This window comes from Magnolia sinica, chromosome 2, assembly GCF_029962835.1.
Source record: "Magnolia sinica isolate HGM2019 chromosome 2, MsV1, whole genome shotgun sequence".
In the NCBI taxonomy this organism is placed as follows: Eukaryota; Viridiplantae; Streptophyta; class Magnoliopsida; order Magnoliales; family Magnoliaceae; genus Magnolia; species Magnolia sinica.
The window spans coordinates 127,959,141-127,973,005 of record NC_080574.1 but is presented as its reverse complement, the minus strand read 5'-3'; the positions used below and the strand labels follow the sequence as shown (position 1 = coordinate 127,973,005).

Genomic DNA, 13,865 nt, shown 5'->3' with positions numbered 1-13,865 from the left:
ATCCTATACGTCAGCCTCATTTAGGCCATGAACCCAAAAATGAGGCAGATTCAAAGCTCCAGTGGACCACACCACAAGAAACAGTAGAAATTGAATGCTTGCCGTATAAAAATTTATGTGGCCCTCAAAAGTTTTGGATGAAGCTAATATTTGTGTTTTCCCCTTATCAATGTTTCTATGACTTCATGAACGGGTTAGATGACAAATAAACATTAACATGGGCCCAATAAACAAAATAACTTTTAATGGCGGACATTTAAGGCCATTGTTTCCTATGGTATGGGCCACTTGAGCATTGCATTTGTCTCAATTTTGGACTTAGGCCCTAAAATCTTCTGATAAAACAGATAGATGGTGTGGATATGTCATGCACGTCACAGTGGGGTCCACAAATGTAAGTTTGCTTTTTCGAACCAATTTTTAAAGCGAAAATGCATTTGAAAATTCAAACTAGGGAGAAGGTAATAATAACATTTTTCAAGGGTATTTCCCTCTTCCCTTAAAAATCAATTAGGCCCTATGAAGTTTAATAAAAATTATGATCGTAAGTTTACTACTTATAGTAAGTCACGTTTTTAATGAGTTTGAGTTGGAGTTTGATTCCGAAACTTCTTCCTAGGCTTGATATCAATATTTAAAGGATTATAAATTTATTTATTTATCATCAATCAATTTATTTCAAATTTATTTATATTTTCTATCTCTAATTGTGGATTCGAGGAATCTCTGTGAGGAGTCCAGAGATGCTCCGTGGATTCGGAATAGTTATCCCTTGAGGAAGATGATGATCGACCTCATCACGTCCATCCCTGTGTCACTTGGTATCAAATCAAGGACTCCCCTCGGACCGATGACAAATAATAAAGAAATAGACCAAAATCCCATGGACGGTGATCCATGGATTTATTATTTTTTGAAAAAAAAATGGAAGCTTTCTATCAGGAGAGTTAGTTGACCATGTAAGGGTTGTATACAACACTCGATTGTCTTGTAGATACACTAATTCCAGCCCGAGCCCGTGACAATGCTCGGCAACCTGTGGTTACTTACGACACAACCTCGATTTTCGTAGGCTACCCCAAATGAGTCGAGTTCCGACAATGTGGACATCGATGGAGACTTTACCCACGACCAATCCATGTAGGTGATCGACTAGATCGTACTAAAAGAGACTAACAAGGTAATGCCGAACTTCTAAGTTTTGATGGCTATCATGTGTAGAAGATTTCCTCGACTAGTTAGCCGAAGTAAAATGATATTTTTATTATATGGACGTGCCAGAATATAAAAAAAAGGTGAAATTAGTGGCATTCAAATTAAAATTTAATACTTCTACATGGTTGGAGCAATTACAACTCTCATGTACCCGACAGAACGAGGCACCCATCTGATCATGGCCATGGATGAAATGCCTTCTTCGATCACGATTCCTCCCTAATGATTCTGAACAGATATTGTTCCAGTGATACCAAAATTTTCGATAAGAGAATCAAACCGTCATAGATTACACCGAAGAATTCTAGTGGTTGACAATGTGAAATGACTTATCGGAAACCAAATAGTAAAAGATAGTATGGTTTATAGGCGGGCCACGATCAACAATTCAGGACCGAATTCAGATACACCCAGTTGGGACCATATATGAAGCGGCTTAGTTGGTAGGTAGGGCAAAAATGCAGCTTTCAAGATTTCGTACTCAACCTTATCCCTTGATTTACCAACCCCCCCCCCCCCCCCACGACGAGTCTCATGCCAGATTTAACGATGACACGATGAAAAGAACCAGTAGGAGGACATCCTCAACCTCCTACAACTGTAAATTGTGACACAGTCTATTTAGGCCTCAACGTACGACATCTATTATAACGGGTCTGAGTAGGATTTCAAATCCTTATGGTAGGCCAAGGCCAGACACTTATTACCGATGTAGCCAACCGGGCCACTTATTAAACACATGCCCTCAACGTCCCGCAACTCACTTGACCATTAACGAAGAGAGTATTGAAGGTGACACAGCAGAAGAAGACCCTGAATTTTATGAAGATGAACAAACTACTAAGGAAGGAGCTGGTGATAAAGAATGGTTGGCCGATGATCATGGCGAATCCTTAGTCGTTAGGTGATTATTGTACGCCCCACGGAAAGGGTTGTATCCACAACGACACCACATATTCCGTACATAGTTGTAATGCCTCGAATTTTTACGGCCCGAGTACATACTCGCACTCGAACATTCTGGGTGTTAATAAGTAATCGGATGCTTTAAAATCGCACCTTATCTTTTTTCCTTTAGATCACATCCAGTTACATTTATGAAGGTAACAATTCACGAGATTAAAATCAATCGTATTTATTATTCTATTAGAGTAGAAAGTGTACAACTAATTCTTTAATTCCCTCTCAATGGGAGCTCATTACATTATCAAAGTTTGCAGTGAAAAATAAATAAAACAATTCGTGGTGATATCCATCTTCTTTATTTGAAAGAATCTTCCATAAAATGATTATTGTTCGTATTATCAACTGTATTTTACTTGCAACATCTGTATGGTTGGAGAGGGTCAATGCCCTACGTATAGTAATAGTTATTCTTTAAAATTAACAATAATTTAAGAGATTCATAAGAATAATATGAGGGTTCTGATACGTCTCGTACTCCACCACTACAAGTGGTATCAGTACGCGCAACCAATATATATATATGAACGCATGCCTAGCAAAGTGTGTGTAGTCCATCATACGTAGTGATTATCATGATGTGGAATATAATTCATAGAAAACCCGGCTTGCCCCGCATCTCATACTACGGAGATTCGTTGGCATGTCTAACACTGCTATGGATTTACGTGAACACTTCAAGATGACACAACACACGGATCAAATGAATTATGTGATACGATTTATTCATGGAGCGACTATTTGTGACATCCAATCCCGAAAGTGATGTAACACGCATTATGGATTACTGACATCGATTTGTGCACCACCACTCAAAATTTATAGAATTATACATCGACCAAAAGGGTCACTACCTAGAGCGCATTACGTCCACGATAATATACATGAACCACTATATATGAGGCCTATTACACATCACTTATATCAATAGAGAAATAAGTCGAACCATAAGGGTTTTGAAATTCCAAGACACATGCTCAAGCCATAAAGGGAGATAGCACAAGGCTAATCTAATAAATGAAAAGAGTAGCAATAAATTAACTTAATAAAAGAGCAGAGTAGCAAATATGCTAACTCAACAAAAATAAATGAAGATGAGCAAAAGGCCAACTCAAAATTGGCAAAGGGCAAGGCTTGTATCTATCACCTCACATAAATTTATAAAAATCATGCATAATTAAAATCATACATTAACCATAATTTTCAAATGGATAAATAATTGATAATGGTAAATTAATTAATTGTATAAAAAATTACAGTAATATGAAAGTATGCAAAAACAAGATAAATTATATCAACTCAAATTAGTGTAAGCTTTAAAGGAATCCATCACCTTAGCCTTAGATCTAAACTCTAGGTTGATCACAATGTAGGAAAGCTTTTATATGAATAACGACATCACTTGAACAAGAGGGGGACACTACACGTGTGGAGGAGGTGGATGATGGGCGACTAGGCTTTCTCTTTCTCTTTCTCTCTCGTTATATTTCTATTTCTCTCTTTCTCTTTCTCTCTCTCATTCTATTTCTATTTCTCTCTCTCCTTCTCTTTCCATTTTCTTCTCTTTCTTGAACATGGGATTATAGGCATGTGACAGGAGAAGAGGACACTCTCCTCCTTTTATAAAGGAGTGGGCGTGTGAGAGGGGGTGTGTTTCACATCCCACTTAGATTGAGTTTCTCCAATTTGACTTTTTTTATCAATCTTTCTTTAAATCTAATTTGTCCAAGGGTCGTCGAATAGGGATGGGGTACATGATTTTCTTGGTGATCCGAAATCTAGATTGGCCTATCTTGAAAATTCTCCTAACAGGTGCCAAAACAAACTTGATCTCAATTAATAGTCCACGCTTAATAATTAGGGCATAATTTTGAAAGAAATGTGTAGTCAGGATAACAAATAATTAGACAACAGTTGGTGGTTGATAAATGGTGGAAAAGACCTAAATCTGAAAATTCAGCTTTTGCACCAAAAGGAAAGAACTAGCTTCAACATTTAATAGTGCAGGATCATAGATTGTGGTCTAAATTTTGTATAACTTCGTAATTATATGAGACCAAAGTTTAGTCCAAATTTAAGTTGCGATAGACGGTAGGAAGAGGTTAAATCAGAAAATCCAAATTTATAAGGAATTGGTAAGCCTCTTCGCGCCTACGGAAAAACCTACCAAAGTGGGGTCTTCATATTTCACTCCTGGTCCATATGATGGGCAATCCAAATCGTTCATATGAAGGAAAATATCCTACTGTGACTACCCACGAGATTTCTTTACTCAGTGGACACTAAAATCAATGGTTAAGGAACTAATTTGTCAATTAGGTCACTTTTACAATGATATAAGGGCTGAAACTTGACATGTATGGTTAATTTATGATAAACAAGTATGGTATAAAATTTCACATGAAACGGATTATGAGAACTATATGATCTAGAATTTAGGTGTATATGTTAATGGTATTAGGTATTTACAAATTTTTCATCTTTTATTTCTCCAACTTTCACTGTCCACAACGTCGGATTACACCATTCAATGCATTAAAATTTGATAGACATTCTTTATTTTTTATTCTCTTTCTATTGCCCCATTTTAAGCCTTAATCGCTTATAAATGAACGAAGATGCCTTTTTAATGAGTTATACCACCCCGATGTCTAAATCAACATTTTTATATATCTAATAGAGAAGTCAGCCGGTAGTTGTGGCATATCTCTTACAATTTTTGAACTGAGAAGTTCATTTTGATATTTAGGTAGCCCATTTGGCAGATCTAAATATGATAGATGGTTAGATGACATGTTAAAAATAGGAAAACTTAATGGTTAATACTCTGATCATGTATGTAGGTAGTTGTACAGTCAGTTTTATGAACAGATGAACATAAGTGGGTTTTTGGAGTAACAAGAACATATATACCGTTAGATTCAAGTGACTTGTTCACATGTATAAGTTTCTCATGTTGTAGTTCTGATGGTGAGTTAAACATATTCATATAAGATGAACAAGATAAATGGATCAGAATCTTACTTGATATGTGTACGAGCGGATGTGGAGATCAAGTAGTTAATTTACTATAATCGGGTGGTTTAAAATCAAAGTGGACAGTTAGATGTCTTTATCTAGCAGTGTATATTTGACTAAGTGTTTAGTTATGATGAACATGCGAGAATACTTAGATATATGATGGTCTTGTCTTAAAATCAATGGTTGAATGACTCGATCCATGAATGAAGATCATTCCCAACGATTAGATTCATGTTGGAAAATAGGCTTAAGGTTAGGATAGGCTAAGTTGGTGACATACATATGTATATACTAAATTAAATTTCATGGTAACACTCGAGAATTTTTCATACTCGGGTATTAAAAAGTTCAGAGTGTTACAACAATATACCATCAATGGCAATGTCTGTGATGTGATCACAGACAATGGTAATAGTGAGAATATCGTCTCAAAGTTGATGGTGGATAAGTTGCAGCTACCTATGACAAAACATCATTCCCCTCATTAGATTGGCTGGATAAAGAAGGTGAACGAGACCAAGTAACCAAACAATGTACCGTCTCATTTTTAATTATTAAAAATTATAAGGATCAAGTACTTTGTGACGTGGTTGACATGAAAGTTTGCCATATGTTATTCGGTCGACCATGGAAATCAGACTGTGATGCGACCCGCTGAGGGCGAGACAATGCTTACGTCTTCGTCAGGTATGATAAAAAAAATGGTCCTTGCCCCTATAACACCAGAAAACCACCTTGAAGCTTCTAAAGTGGAGGAAAATTTCCTCTCGACCATTAAGAATTTCATTAAGGAATCTAAGGAAATTGGCGAGGTGTATGCCGTAGTGGTAAATGGCGAAGAATTGAAGCCCTTAAACATTCCTCCAAGTTTAAAGTCGTTACTGAATGAATTCAAAGAAATTTGGCCTAATGACCTCCCTGATAGATTTTCTCCCATATAATGTATTCAACACCATATCGACCTTGTCCCCGGGTCCATGTTACCCAATCGTCCTCATTATCGGATGAGTCTGAAAGAGTGTGAGATACTTCAAGGGCAAGTAGATGAATTAATTCGTAAGGGTCTTTTGAGAGAAAGCATGAGCTCATGTGTCGTGTCAGTGTTCTTAATGCCTAAGAAAGATGGAAGTTAGCGCATATGTGTCGACAGCTAGATAATTAATAAGATTACATTCAAATATTGGTTCCCTATACCATGGTTGGACGACATACTTGATATACTAAAAATGTGTTAATGTATTCTTTAAACTAGATCTGATGAGCGGGTACCATCAGATTCGCATTCGGCCTGATGATGAGTGAAAAATGACATTCAAGACCAGTGAAGGGTTGTATGAGTGGTTGGTCATGCCCTTTGGTTTATTGAACGCTTAAAGTACTTTTATGTGTCTGATGAATCAAGTACTGAAGCCGTTTATTGGCCGGTTTGTAGTAGTATATTTTGATGACATCATGATATATAGCCAGTATGAGATGGAGCACATGGAACATCTCAAGCATGTACTACTGGTCGTGCAAGTTAACAAATTGTACCTTAACTTGAAGAAGCACAAATTTTTAATGGACAACCTATTATTCTTAGGATTTGATGTGACGTCCACAGGCATCCATGTAGATGATGAAAAGGTACGATTCATTAAGGAATGACCGATCCCAACGAACATTCATAAAGTGAGGAATTTTCACGGGTTGGCGACCTTATATCATCAATTTGTGTGGAATTTTAGCACAATATTCACACTTATTACAAATTATATGAAAAATGGGCCGTTTTAGTGAATCAACGAAGCTGACAAGAGCTTTGTTGGAATTAAGCATCGGTTTTCTACAATATCGGTCTTAGTTCTTCCTAGTTTCGATAACTAGTTTGAGGTTGAGTGTGACTCCTTATATGTCAGAATTGGAAGAGTTTTATCACAAGAAGGCAGGCCGGTAGCCTTCTATAGTGAAAACTTCAACGAAGCCCGAAAGTAGTGGTCAACATTTGAGCCTTAGCTGTATGCAGTTGTTCAGGCGCTACAACAATATTGGTGATATTATCTGATTCAAAGAGAGTTTGTTCTTTACATTAACCATCAGGCCTTAAAGTTTATTAATAGTCAGGCTAACATGAATCGTGTGCATGCTAGATGGGTTACGTTTTTAGAGAAATTCACATTCATTTTGAAGCACAAGTCAAGGCAACAGAACAAGGTGGTTAATTGTAACACCCTGGAAATCGGGGGTCGCGCATCTGCTCAACTCTCGAGTTTTCGAGAGTCACTATTACCGATTTTTCATTATTATGCATTTGATCTGTTTAAGTTGCGCAGTCGGAAATTCTCTGAACATGGAACATGATCGCACAAGTCTGCTGAAATGAAAGAGGCCGAAGCATATATGTACAAGTCCAAAAATAAATGGGTCGCACCACGGCGTTGCCCAATTCAAACAATAAAAGAATAAAATGTCCAAAAGAATGAGACTGAGCCCATTGCTCAGCCATCCAATCCCGCCCGTCAAGCAGGCGGCGAGCCCTCCATCAGATGGAAGTATGACAGCTCTACCTCCTCGTCCAGGCCCTCCTCGCTAGGCTCCTCCAATCCCTGGTCACCTGCATCTAAGAAAGGGTCTGGTTGGTGTTTTAAAACACCGTCCCAGAGTGGGAGTGAGTGATCAACTCAGTGAGTGCTATTAATTTTAAGTTATCACAGGCATCAATTATAATAAGAATTTAATGAAAAGCAATCAATCATAATATCTATCTAGTCTTGTTAATGTACATGCGTGCAGGATGATATGATGTATGCCCTCACCACAACGCTCCCTCGTGCGACATCATCTAACGATCGCCAATGCCAATACTCCCTCAGTGCGACCTCGACTGCCGAGTCGCAACCTAACTAATGCGATGAAATGCGCTCGTGTTAGCCGAGTTATTAGTTAGGTCCATTCATCCAGCAGATTGGGGATTCTGGTACACCCCACGTATCAACGCCCTAAACTGGTTGCGAGGCCAAGACTCCCCAATGCGTGAGGCCGAGGCCCCGCAGTCCGTGATCCCGTCGGGTTCCTCATCCCCGACTTCAAGCACATGAGGAGTGTCAAGAGAAAGGGATCGCTCGCGGTCACTACGGGGAGGCGCGGTACCCGAGCGTAGGCCGACAGCTTGAACACGGTGTCCCATTCCACCATGCCCGGCCCACGAGGCTGTGGACCATTTTCGAGTGGGTTATCGATGAGCTACAACGGTTGTAGGGTGTCTCAGGTTCCATACAAGTATGAGCAAACAGGGTTAACAATCGTGGTTGGCCAGACAGTAGACTAGACCGCATGAGTCCAGGCAAGCGTATGGCGGAACGACATCGGGTGCAAGCAACCCACGTAGTCTAACTACAGTCGCCCACACACACTTGCCCAAATCCGTGGGTTTAGCCCCAAGGCGGTCCTACCAACGAGACCACCTTAGCTTTCCTTGTTTCCTTGGCCAACCCCAGGGTCTGAATGGTGGTCCACGACGTGTCAACGGACAGGGGTATCAACAGGCAAGATCGTCATGTTCTCATACCTCAATCACATAATCCAGATTCACCTAATAAGTAAGCTAACAATTTATGAGCAATGGAGCATGTGTGTTGGGTGTGTTGGTGGGGAAGTTGCTCACTTCCTATAACTCATGGAAACAAATTACGATGTGGTAATTAGGGCATGCATACAAAGGGGCGTCAATCATATGAGCAACCCAACAAGTCATCAACAAGCGATCATCAAATTCTAACAAGTCATGTAAGAAGCACGAATAACATCATGTAAGGGAATCAAATAAAACATACAATTCCATATCATTAAAATAGGCATAAATCCCTAGGGTTTCTCTACACTCTCTAAATGCATCAACCAAACAATCATAATCATTAAACTCATATTGAAATTGGTGCAAGGCCACCTAGGAGTAATAGTCCGCACCTATGGCTCGTTGGAGACTCAAAAAAAGCCCAAGGAAAGAGGGCTTTCGGGTAGATCGGTCGAAATCCCTAAATCAAGCTATTGCATGTTAGCATTTCAACCCAAATCCACATTACTACATGAATTTCAAGAAGGATGGGTGAAAAACTCACCTAGGCAACCCACGGATGGTTGTTGAGGCTAAGGAAAGGAGTTTTCTCCTTGCAAGAGAGGCAAAGAGTTGGAAGGGTTGGCTTTCTTCGGGCCCACCTTGATCTAGGGTCCACCTTGGATCTCCTCCTTCTCTCTCCCTTCCTCTTCACTCTCCTTTACTCTCTTTCTCCCTTGGTGGTTGTAGGAAATGGGAGGGAGTTATGAGGGATAGGGTTTATTCCCTAGACTTGGGCCTTTTGGCCTTAAGTTCCCTCATATTTCCAAAATAGCCTACAAGGTTTCTCTCTTTTCTTTTCGAGTTAGAGCCGCCCTGACACTCCCTTGGCCACCAAATTTGGTGAGTTGGTGCCCTACGGCCCGATTAGGGCCCGTGTAAAATTTAGAAACAAACGGATGGACAGTTATGGGGTTTGAGTCAACGGCTTTGATCTTTAAACGGCCCTGTGGGGTCCATTCTAGTGATTTGAGTAATTCTGGTGGTCCTCAGGCTATGAAATTTCTAGGATGGGTGCTTCATGGCCTGATGAAGGGTCACGTAAAATTTGGGGACGATCGGACCAGGGGTTTAATCGCACGGGTCCGATTTGTGATCGACGGTGACCGGCCCACGATCGGGTCCCAGAGTTGGTGGACAGGCGTAGGAAAATCCATTAGGCCTCCACGGTAATTATGGAAGAGATCCAACAGTCGAATAACCTGGAATCTTGGTTCCATTTGCAAGCGCCAGATTTTGGTCCTGGCGTGGTTGAGGTGCATTAAGTCAATGCCAGATCCCACTTCTGAGTGTCTGCTGGGCCCGCGGTCTGCGATGGTCCACAAGCCCAGTGAGCCCTATGATCCCCTAAATTTTTAGATTTTTCTGACCTTCCGGCGTCGGTATAGCCCGGACGGACTGTAGCTCAGTGTAAATGGTCATCCGGCTTGGCGGCCCACACTTGGTCTTGCCATGGCCTGTCCGGTAAAGGCAAATGGGCTAACCCTAGATTAATTAGCTCATGGCATCCCTGCCACGAATGTTTCAAATGTTCGGTCCTGCGGAACAATCCTACGTGGACGCCTCAGGACACTGTACCGATTGGACGGGATGTTACATTAATGCACTTAGCCGCCATGCATCACTACTTGTTACAATGAGTAATAAAGTAATCGGCTTCAACTGTCTTAAGGAGCTGTAAGTCGAGGATAAGGACTTCAAGGATACACAGATGATAAGCCAAGAAAGTCATCCCAGTGAGCTACATATACAAGACGATTTCCTCTTCATAGAGAATCGACTGTGCATCCCCCAAAGTTCTCTGAGGGAACAAATTATTCAATAGTTATATAAATGTGGCCTTGGTGGACATATTGGGCGAGATAAGTCACGGGCTCTTATGGAGGAGCGATATTACTGGCTGTAATTGGTATGTGACTTGGGTAAAGAAATGCAGCGCTATCATGTTCGTCAGACCTCTAAGGGGCATTCTCAGAATACGGGCCTTTACACCTTGTGCCTGATGACTCTTGGGAGGATTTATCTGTGGACTTCGTATTTGGTCTCCCATGAACACAACGCGACATGGATTTAATATTCGCGGTGGTAAATCGTTTGTCAAAGATGACGCACTTTATCCCATGCAAGAAGACCATCGATGCAATACACGCGACGAATCTATTCTTTAGAGAGGAGGTTGTGCGGCTACACGGGGTTCCAGAGACTATTACTTTAGACAATGATACAAAGTTCATTAGCCATTTCTGGCGAACTTTGTGGAATCGGTTCAACACACAACTTCAGTTCAGCAGTGCCTACCACCCACAAACTAATGGGAAGACTAAACTTGTGAATCGCACGTTAGGAAACCTTCTTTGATGTATTTCAGGTGAAAAACCGAAGCAATGAGATTTTGCCTTGTCTTAAGTGGAGTTTGCATTCAATAACATGGTGAACCGCTTGATAGAGAAGTTCCCATTTCAGATTGTTTATGGTCGAGTGTATTGTCACACACTTGACTTGGTCCCTTTGCCCAAGCTCCCAAGCATGAGTCATGCAACAAAACATATGATGGACCAAATCATGAGCATTCATGCGGATGTGCAAGACAAGTTGCATGCCTCGAATGATAAGTAAAAGGAGCAAACCGACAAGTATCAGCGACAAAAGGCGTTCGAAGTGGACGACCATCTTATGGTCCATTTATGTAAAAAGATATTTCTGATTGGAACCTACAACAAGTTAAAGAATAAGAAAATTGAACTAGTACTGATCTTTTGAAAGATCAATGACAATGCTTACGTCGTTGATCTTCCGAATGACTTGGAGATCTTGTATACTTTCAATGTTGCGCACCTGACCGAGTATCATGAATCAAAGCGGGATGAGAACTCGAGGACGGGTGCTTTTGAAGTAGAGAGGACTGATGTAGAGCAGGTCGTAGACACTTTTATGTCCAAGATGGACTAGAGAAGGCCCGATCAGAGGCGGAAGTGATCAGGACCGTCAAAACCCTAAAGCAGGCATATCTCCCAAACTGAAATGAGTTATTCGACGTACCATATATGATTTTGGGGTAGGAGAAGTTACTTTAGCCATCTAACCCTGCTATGTTGGGTTACCCATGCTGAATTTGCGAGATTCGGTCAGATTGATGGTTGAAACTCCATTTTTATTTCATTTTTACTATTTATAATGAGTTTTGGTTAGATCATAACTCTTGATCCTTTGAGCTTTAGGAGTTGTTCTTCACATGAAAAGGGCTTATAAAAATTAGGACAATAACATGGTTAGGCCAAATTGGACACTTACTGTTTTTTAGTTGAAAACCAAGACGTCTAGTAGAAATCAAGACCATCTATAAATAGTAAAAGTCATGTTTTTAGGGAATTTGAGTTGGAGTTTGATTTTGAAACTTCTTCCTGAGTTTGATATCATTATTTAAAGGATTATAACTTTATTTATTTATTTTTATCATCAATTAATTTATTTCGAATTTATTAAAATTTATTTCTATTTTCTATCTCTCCTCGTGGATTCGAGGGATCTTCCTCGGGGGATAATTACTCCGAATCCCAGAAGCTTCTCTAGAATCCTCACCGAGATGCCTTAAATCTACAAGGAGAGATAAGAAATAGAAAAATCTGAAATAAATTGATTGATAATAAAAAAAAATAAATTTACAATCCTTTAAATAGTAATATGAACACTAAGTTTCATAATTAACTACAACTCAACTCAACGGGCACACCCCGTGAGATAAGTCTATTTTAAGGTTCGGTCTGGATCACTTCCGCCTCAGATTGGGCTTTCTCTATTCTATCTTGGACTCAAAATTGTCCGCGACGCACTCTACATGGGATCGCGGATTGCATCTTGGACGGGCAGGGCTCTCTGAGGTCCGCCGCGATGTAATTTTTTTATCCACGCTGTTAGACACTTTTATGGGATCATTTTAATGAATGATCATTAAAATGAGGCAAGTCCACGGCTCCGGTGGACCATACCAAAGAAAGCTAATGACACCCACCGTTGAAACCTTTCTACAAGGCAACACGATGTTTTTTTTTTTTACCATCCAACCTAATCATAAGGTCATGTAGACGTGGATGAAGTGAAAACTCAAATATCAGCTTGATTCAAAATTTCTCCAGCTCCCAAAAAGTTTTTAATGGTGGATGTCCAATCCCTACTTTGTGGTTCACTTAAGCCTGCAACCTGACTCATGTTTTGGTTTCTATCTTAAAATAATCCTATAAAAGCGTTGAACGGCGTGGATAAACATAAGCTACACCACGGTGGACCCACAGAGCCCTGCCCGGACGGGGGTAGGACGCAATCCGCGTACCTCCGCATCACCTATCCTGTGCTGGTCTAAATAAACGGATCAGCCACGTGGCCTATTGTTGACGGACCGTGGACACGTCAAAACCAGCCATAGGGGGATGACAAACAAGTAAACAACCTCTCATCCTTCATCTTTCCTCTCATCTTCTCTCCTTTTAACTTCCTCTTCTAAAATCATATCTCACAAATAGATACAAAACATGCCATCATCCGAGCCTCTCATCCTACCTTTCTCCTCTTCCATCATCATCGTCTTCATCTTCACCTTCTTCCTTCTACAAGGAAGAGCTAAATCCATAGACCAACGTTTCGAAGCTTGCGCCCCTCAAAGCTGCGGAAATCACATAAGCATAAGCTTCCCTTTCTGGATCGATCCACAACCATCCTACTGCGGCTACCCGGGCTTCAAACTAAGCTGCAAGAACAACGAGACCGTCCTCAAGATTTCAGATGACGACGATGGTTACTATATTCGTGAAATCTTTTACAACAACAAATCTTTGTCGGTCGTTAATGAAGAATACTTAAAAGGCCCTTGTTCCCTTCCCATTCATAATCTCACGTTCACAAGAACAGGTGATCGGTTGAATGTTAGTGCTCTCAACGCCCAACTCAACTTCTATTACAATTGCACTGCTTTGCAACCTGGAGAATATGGAGTTTCACCGCTTTCTTGCATCTCCAACAACACCCATAATTTGTTTACCATGGTTGATTACTACGGATCGTTGAATTCCTCGATTTTTTC

General features: G+C 40.4%; 1 protein-coding gene across 1 annotated transcript; it reads left to right on the top strand.

The window, feature by feature from the left end:
• Nucleotides 1–13,250: 13,250 nt before the first annotated feature.
• Nucleotides 13,251–13,851, top strand: LOC131227545 (LEAF RUST 10 DISEASE-RESISTANCE LOCUS RECEPTOR-LIKE PROTEIN KINASE-like 1.2; the record flags this gene model as incomplete). Its single annotated transcript, XM_058223348.1, has 1 exon — nt 13,251–13,851. A coding segment is annotated over exon 1 (534 nt), but the record flags the coding sequence as incomplete, so codon positions are not given.
• Between the last annotated feature and the right edge of the window lie 14 nt (nt 13,852–13,865).